Below are 8,767 nucleotides of genomic sequence, written 5' to 3'. Positions count from 1 at the left end.
CCTAGTAGCGCTCTAGAAATGTTAAGTAGTAGTAGTAGTTTATGAAGGCGCTGCATGGGCAAGAAGACCATCTGATCGCTGCAGTCTTCAGGACGTCTCTCTCCGTTCCTGACCTGGGCCCGCCCCCCGTCTGGAGAGAGACGTCCTGAAGACTGCAGCAATCAGATGGTCTTCTTGCCCGTGCAGCGCCTTCATGCAGAGGTGAGAGGCGCAACTCGGGCCCAGTAATGCGGAGGGGGTGGAAGGGGGAAGCGGTGGCGATGACCTCAGGGGGGGCAGCGGGGTCGGGGCACGGGGGCCGAGGATGGTGGGAGGCGGAGCTGTGGGAGAGTAGAGAGAAAGGAACAGGAAGGGAGGGGGCCGGGGCTGCTAAAATTTGGAGTTTTTGTGCGGGGGGGGGGGGGGGGGGGGGGGGGGGGGGGGGGGGGGGGCAAGGCTGTCCATACAGGACGCTCCTGACGAGCGCCTTTGCCCCCTCCTGATCCTTTTTTGATTTAAGTTTTTAGTTTTCTATTTAATGCAGGGGGAAGCGGGGAGCCACGTGTTTGTGGTTTTTGTTGTTGTTGTTGTTTTGACGTTTGTGGCATGCGCAGAGCAGCCAGCAAAATGCTTGGCTGCTCTGCGCATGCTTTAGGGGCCGATTACCGACGGGGATTACACCACTTTAACGAATGTTTAATACATCGTACTTTTCAATACCGCACCGAACATGTGCGACTTGTTTTTTTGGTGCATTCTTCGTTTTTTTCAAATTCCTTAAGGACTTTTACGTTTTAGATTTTTTTTACGTTTGGTTGATGCATCTGGGCCTTGGTTAAGTAATCCAAAACCACTTATCTTTATGTGATCTGTACTGTGTCAGTGCTTCGTGGACCTCACTCACAGAACATCCAGGGAGCAACAAAGCACTGACACAGCACAGATCACATAAAGATAAGTGTTTTTGGATTACTTAACCAAATCGATTGATGGGGCAAATGAGAGGTTTTTTTCACCCATCATTACTTTTTCACTGTGAGCCAACAGTATTATTTTTCCGGTTAAAGGTAACCAAGTGGGGCCACAGTAGTATGAGGTTTTTCCTCTCATTAAAAGTACAAGTGCAGATACGCAGTAGGTGCGAGAGTGCATGTGAGATTCACTGAGTGTATAGTTTTAGAACAAAGGGTGTGAATCGGATCTAATTTTGTAACACACTATTCCTTCTTTCAACAAATACACTAGACTTCCAATATGGTTAGGAATATAGCAATGGGGGAACCCCCCCCCCCCCCCCCCCAAGAAAGCAAGGATGATTTTTAAGCAGAATACCGCTTGAAATATCATAATAGATACATATTATTCGAAAGATTTCTTCCTCCATATCTACCAACCGTCACTGCATTAGGAAGCTTTTCCCAGCCTGGCTTGGTCATTTCTTTTCACGTTGAAGGTGTGTGTAGCTCTTAGAATATTTACAGTAAATGTGAGGCCGGAGCAGGTGCATCATATAGGAGGTTTGTGGTAAGAGCCTGCAGTGTTTCCTTGGAGTTCATCACCAAACAGCAGCCTTGCAGAAAGCACCTCTTCAGCCTGCCTCAATCTCTGCTGCAGAAGTCTGGCAAATTGTGTTCAGAAAGGAAAATGGTGTTATTAAATTACCAACAACAAAATTCACTTGACAAGGGATCATTTTAATCAGGTTTCCCTGAGCATGTGGGTCATTGAGCTTCGGGAAGCCTTTAATTCTCGATATCTATTTAAATATATCTATTTTTTATACATAGTTTACTTTCAGAAAACTAAAGAGAGTGGAAGTAAATGGCTTCCTTTTCTATAAAAAAAAATTGGATTTTAGTAATCTGCCTTCTGACATCAAGCACCTAATTCCAAGTATAGGCACAGATGAATCACAGTCTCTCAAAAATCGAGATTTAAGACAATCCTAGTGGATTGTTGTGTTGGATCTCGACTGTTGCAACATCCACAGCATGGAACGTCTGGAGTTCAGGTTGGACCGGGCTCCGGCCCTGCGCTGCGTGAATGCAGGCTCTCCCATCCCCTTCTGTGAAACTTGTGAAACCTGCATCCTGTCCTCAAAAGTCTCTTTCACCAAAGAATGGTTCCAGAGGGCTGGGGAGACATCCAAGAGAAAGTTTGTGACTGGGATCCTGCACAGGTTCAACAGCTCTGACTTGCTGGCCTACACTGAGAGGCTGCTGCGGCCAACCCTGGGCAAAGATTTCACATACTCCAGGTCCAGAATTAATCCTGGCCTTCCAGAGGACCTGGGCGTGTTCGGCTCTGATCGGGCTCTGGATAAAAAAATGCTGGCACAAGCCATGCTGGAGACGTGGGAATGGTTCAAACAAGGCACCTACTGGACAAAGGCTAATTACAGCCTCCAGCTGCTGCGGCTGTGCCATCCTGATCTGCTGCGAATCGCTGCTAATTTAATCCATGTGCTCCTCGTCAGAGACAGACATGCCAGCTCTGCCAAATCAGAAGGTAAAACAATGACCAGACTGTATTTAATTAGAGAGAGTCCCTTTACGGGAAAAATGTAACTATGTTCTGGTGTGGTGAATATACCCCCTAATTCTGTATATGGCGCTCAAAATTACACACACAAAAAATTGGGCGTGTGCCCAATTTACACGTGCAATTTAATTGCATAAAGAAAATAGTATTTTTTAAAATGCTTTAAAGATAAAAAGAAGAAAAAAAATTGGGGGGGGGGGGGGGGTAGGGGGGGTTCTGGTTTGATGAATGACAAACGATAAGCCCCTGGTACAAAATAAGTACCTGAATATATGTAAACCGCTTTGAATGTATTTATTTGTTGCATTTGTATCCCACATTTCCCCACCTATTTGCAGGCTCAATGTGGCTTACAATGTTCTGTCATGGCATTCGCCATTCCAGGGTGAACGATACAATTAGATTGCTTAGAGAGCATGGATGAAATTCTTGAGTTAAGCAAGTAGATATAGTAAGAGAACATACAGAATATAAGGTGGAGTAATGATGATTTACAGTTCTAGTCATTGATCATTGTGGTATGCCTTGTTGAAGAGATAGGTCTTCAGGGTTTTACGAAAGTTAATTCATTCGTAAATTGTTCTTAAGTTAAGTGGTAGTGCGTTCCACAACTGTGTGCTCATGTAAGAAAAGCTGGACGCGTGTATTAGTTTGTATTTTAATCCTCTACAATTGGGGAAGTGCAGATGTAGTTGCAAAAACCTCAGAAAGACGGTATAGCAAGTCCCATTTCCCTTTCCCTTTAAATAGCAGTAAAGAAGCTGGCTGAAGTCTTTTTCCTGCAAAATCAATAGATAAAGTAATAAATGAATAGTGAGGAGGTAGGTAATGGTGAAAAATATTGAAGTAACCTAGATGTGGATTTTTATTTTCAAACCCAGTTTTTTTTCTATATTGTGCACAGTGCTGGTTGGGTTTGATTACTTGTTTTGAGTTTTTGTGTACTGCTACATGATTCAATAAAACGGCTAAGTGCTGTTATATATAAGTATCCAGAAACCACTGCAGGGATGCAATACACTCACACATAGGCATGTATTTAATGGCACAACACCTAGGGCAGTGTGTTTCAACTGGTGTGCTGTGGCTGCTCCCCAGGTGTGCTATGGGCATAAGCGTCACTACAGGGTGGCAATTGCAGGGGCGTAGCTACGTGGGGCCACGGGGGCATGGGCCCCCACAGATTACGCCCTGGCCCCCTCTACATTTGACCCCCGCCGTCACCGCCCACCCCCCGCCCCATCAGGTACCTTCTTTGCTGGCAGGGGTCCCCAAACCCCGCCGGTCGAAGAGTTTTCTTCAGCGCCGGTCGACTCCGGCGCCTCCGTTGTGGGATCACCTGTTTCTGACGCCTTACGTCCTGCACCGTGCATGTAGCCCCGTGCAGGATGTAAGGCGTCAGAAACAGATGATCCCACAACGAAGGCGCCGGAGTCGACCGTCGCTGAAGAAGACTCTTCAGCTGGCGGGGATTGGGGACCCCTGCCAGCAAACAAGGTACCTGATGTGGGGGCGGGCGGCGGATTTTGCGGTTGCGGCGGCGGTCCAAAGTGGCGGGCGGGCTGCGGTTGTAGCAGTGGGGGGGGGGGGGGTTTCCAAAGTGGGGGGTGGGGTCGGTGGTGAGTGGAGGTGGTTAAACATTGCCCCCCCACCTTGGGCTCTGGCCCCCCCTCCCACGGAGGTCTGGCTACTCCCCTGGGCAATTGCCACCCCCAAAAGTTGCCTTCCCACCCCTGCTACCTGCTCTGCAGGTGTAAATCCGTGCATGCATGCACATTTGTATTTTACAAGCTATGCGTGTACTTTGCAACTGCATGTGTATTTATAGGTGCAACTTTATAAGAACCAATTTCTGACTGCAAAACACATTTTACCATTAAAAAATGTTTTTATAATTACCCATTTATGCATTACTTTGGCAACACATATACACAACATGCCAATAAAGTTTCCTGAATCAGAGGGAGGGTACACACAGCCCACCAGCCTCAGACAGAGTATGAAAAGAGAACAGAGGGAGACATAAGTACATGAGTCATACTGGGTCAAACAGTGGCCAGTCTAGGTTGCAAGGGAGTATTTAGTTATTCATTAGTGTGATCTGGAGGGGCATTTCCGATATTACATCTAAGTCCAACCTTGGATGTTTTGCACAAAATGGCCAAAATCCAAATAGGAAAGAAGGTCATTAAAAAAAAAAAAAAAGAAAAATGTCTATTTTATTTCCAAAATACTATTTTGAACAAGGTTTTGTGCTTTCCATGTTTTCTTTTTGGGACCATTAAAAAAAAACCAAACCAAAACAAAAAACTTCCAAATGAAAAACATAGAAAATCAAGCCATTGGGATGTAGGAGGGGCCAGCATTTTTACTAGACTCCAGACATCCCAGGAGAGCAGTGAGATACTCTAGGGGGCACTGCTGTGGAATTCAAATAAATGCTCCCAGGTATACATTTCACCATTACTCCCTTATCTTGTCTACTGAGCCCCCCCCCCCCCCCACTGTATACCACTACAATAGCCCTTATGGTGAAGGGGGCACCTATATGTGGGTACAGTGGGTTTCTGGTGAGTTTTGGAGGAATCACAGTTTCCACCACAAGTGTAACAGGTAGGAGGAGGTATATACCTGGGTCCACCTATTTGCAGTGCATGGTACCCACCACTAGACTACTCTAGGGACTTGCATACTGCTCTAATAGACCTGAGTATAACATATGAGGCTGGTAAGTAATGTTTTTAATCACTTTTTTTTGGAGGGGTGGGGTTCGGTGACCACTGGGGAAGTAAGGGGAGGCCATCCCTCATTCCCTCCAGTTGTCATTTAGGGCACCTTTTTGTGCCTTATTCATTATAAAAACAAGTCTAGCTCAAAACCTCTTAGATTTAGTCCTGGGCAGTTTTGTTTTGAAAATACAGAAGAGGAGCAGGGGGAGCTGGCTCTTCCCAAAACAATGAGGGAGACGTATATATGATTGAGTCTTTATTACAAAACATCAAAACCACTCAACACAGCAGCTGTGTTTCGGAACTTGAGTGCCTGCCGCAGCAGTCTACAAAACATATAGTAAGAACAATATAAACACATAATATTGAAAATGAAAATGACAAAGCAAATATATACATACACGGAGAAGTTTAAAATAATTGTGTAAAAATACAAACATATAAAAGTATGTATATAAAAAGAAATGAACAACCAAACTGATGTATAAATATGAACACATATACTGTATAAATGAGTAAACAACCAATAAAATTTATGCATAAAACGATCTTCCTCTTCAAAGAAGTATATATAAATATTTGACATAAAAAATCATTTATGAAGCATTAATAAGTGAGCACTAATTAAATTCTACTGACCTTATGATGTAGTGAATGCTATTTGCAATGAAAAGTGTGGTGTTCCCCTTCGGTTTTGTTTTGTTCCATTATGGCTGAAAAATGTCCAAGTCTTAGGAACGCCCAAATCCTGCCCTTAGCACAGCCTTGAGATCTGGACGCAAAGCAAAGAAAAACTTCTGAAAAATAGGTTTAAAAATTTTGATTTTGTTGTTTTTGTGAGAAAAATGTCCAAATGCTGTTTCATGCCACTTTTTAGATCTTTTTTTCTCTTTTGAAAATGAGCCCTATAATTTGCCAATAGATATTGTCCTTGTAGTTAGAACAGCAAATTAAAATACCACACAGAGGTGAATACACAAAAAGAAAGCAGTACCATATATTAAACACTAAGGAGCCCTTTTACTAAGGTGCGGTGAAAAATGGCCTGCGGTAGTGTAGGTGCAGGTTTTGGGTGTGCGCAGAATCATTTTAAAATTCTTACTGAAAATGGACATTGGGCAAAATTAAAATTTTTTAACCTAGGGTTAAAAAAAAATACCAGTACGGCACAAACAATATTTAAGATAAAGTAACAACATGATAATGACATGATAATGGTTATAGTACAGAGCTGGGCTTCAGCATTCACATAATCTCAAAATGACCTATCTCCCTGTGCCTTGGGAATAATAATAATACAATATGGTTCATTGAATTTTGCTCTCCCTAGTTCTCCTGCTCTGTGAGCTGGAGTGCATGACACTGAATAATGTTTAAGCTCGTAACAGAGGAATGGTCAGCTATGCTTCGGATGATGACTGACGAATGATGAGAAACAAGATACTTCAACCATGGTCAACAACCTAGACTAACTTGATCATTAATGTGTGATATATAAACCTCACTCTGGCAGTTGCAGAAACATCTTGAGAGAGAGAGAGGTGTGGAATGCTTGCTTTCTAAGCCCAACATTGAGAATTTTGTCCTAGATGGAGGCAGTGTGCAAAACAATTGCCAAAAGGACTAGTGGCTCTGAAATTGACCAGTAGGGTCAAAGGTTGTACCTTGGGCTGAGGCATGAAGCCAGGAAGGTCTCAAGGAGACTGGAGGGAATGGTTCACACGCAACTTTTACTCTCTCATTCTGTATCAGAATGGCTAAATGTAAGTGCCATTTGCATGCTCATCTTTGTAGAATACTGCCACCCATGCATGTGTAACCCGGGTCTCACCACACAGTTCCTGGCACCAGCTAGTTCTTCGGGTCAGTACCCGAACCGGGGCCACAAACAAAAGTTTTGAACACACTGAGCTGGGCGCAGGCCCAGGCCAGGCTTGATCCCGGTAAGCCAGTGGCGTAGCAAGGGAGGGGCGGTCCGCCACGGGTGTCAGCTCGGAGGGGGTGCTCCCTGCCAGCTCCTCCCCCCCGGGTGCAGCACGATGACATTCCCCCTACCCAGTGCCTACCCTCCTCAGCTCCCTCCAACCAGCTGAGCACCCTACCTTTAAAGACATTTTGGAAGCGGTGGAGAGGCAGGCGCAGCGCCTCGCGCCTGCAAGTAAAAGAAGCGAGGATCGTCATCGGGTCTTCCTTCACGCTGTCTGTCCCGCCCTCCGCTGACGCAACTTCCTATTTCCGCAAGGGTGGGACAGACAGCGTGAGGGAAGGCCCGATGACGATCCTCGCTTCTTTTACTTGCAGGCACGAGGCGCTGCGCCTGCCTCTCCGCCGCTTCCAAAATGTCTTTAAAGGTAGGGTGCTCAGCTGGTTGGAGGGAGCTGAGGAGGGTAGGTACTGGGTTGGGGGGGGGGGTGCCATCGAGCTGCACCTGGGGGGGGGTGCAACGGTGAACTGCCCCGGGTGGCAGCCCTCCTTGCTACGCCACTGCGGTAGGCCGTAAGGTTTTAAGCTCCACTTTAGTAATTATTTTCTATTAGTCTAGGAGTAAAGTAACTTCACATGCACTCCAAAGAAACTCTCCACTCCAGGATTCATATTTTATGCAATACAGACTTTACTGGAACGCTGCAACAGACAGCTATCCAAACTTCATACTTTGTCAATATCAAACAGTTTCTTTTATAACCGAACAGTCTACTTTGCTGAAAGAGGTTTTTATGTCAGTCCAAACTCTTGGTGTATACCTTATCTACCTAGTTGATAGTCTCTTTATAAATCCTAGAGGGTATTTACATATCTACAGTACCACCAGTTCTCCAATACCCATCCTTTATGGCAGAACAATCCAAGGCTGTGCTTGCAGCGCTTTCTGCAGCAAGCTGTCCTGCTGGGTTTTATCCAGCTGCTGGACCTACTCCGAACCAGACCTCCCTGTCTATCCTTCCTTCAGAGGTGCATTTCCAGAGCTGCCTTTGGTACCAAACAGGCTCTTTCCTGCTCTGCTCCTGGGCTGGGTTAACCCTTTATACCTGCCCGGAGCACTCCTCACACTCCAGTTAATGCTTTTGTTGGCCAAAACCTCTTCTTTATTCAGCCTTAGATTATTGGACCTATCCAGGACACCCCCTCTACTCATGGGTCCTGGCGGGGGTGAAGGCAACCAAAGACTATGTGCTCACTAAACCCATCACTTTCCAGCTCCACTCCACTATGACACCTAGAGGGGCATAATCGAAAGGGACGCCCAAGTTTTTCTGAGAGGACGTCCCTGTGAAGGGTATTCCTTTGGTCGTGGGAGGAGCCAGCATTCGTAGTGCACTGGTCCCCCTCACATGCCAGGACATCAACCAGGCACCCTAGGGGGCACTGACTTCAGAAATTGCTCCCAGGTGCATAGCTCCCTTACCTTGGGTGCTGAGCCCCCCAAAAACCACTACCCAACTGTACACCACTACCATAGCCCTTACGGGTGAAGGGGGGCACCTAGATGTGGGTACAGTGGGTTTCTGGTGGGTTTT

The 8,767-nt window shown here is 45.7% G+C and overlaps 1 protein-coding gene across 1 annotated transcript in view; it reads left to right on the top strand.

Moving 5' to 3' along the window:
- Window positions 1-1,799: 1,799 nt before the first annotated feature.
- The window catches only part of LOC115473271 (CMT1A duplicated region transcript 1 protein-like), a 48,248-nt gene continuing 41,280 nt past the window's right edge, over window positions 1,800-8,767 (top strand). Inside the window, exon 1 of the mRNA XM_030208086.1 lies at window positions 1,800-2,487. Within this exon, the coding sequence (XP_030063946.1) occupies window positions 1,971-2,487 (517 nt within the window). The 5' untranslated portion in view covers window positions 1,800-1,970. The remainder of the gene's footprint in view (window positions 2,488-8,767) is intronic.

Source organism: Microcaecilia unicolor, chromosome 6, assembly GCF_901765095.1.
Source record: "Microcaecilia unicolor chromosome 6, aMicUni1.1, whole genome shotgun sequence".
NCBI lineage: Eukaryota > Metazoa > Chordata > Amphibia > Gymnophiona > Siphonopidae > Microcaecilia > Microcaecilia unicolor.
This window is presented reverse-complemented; position numbering and strand designations above follow the sequence as displayed.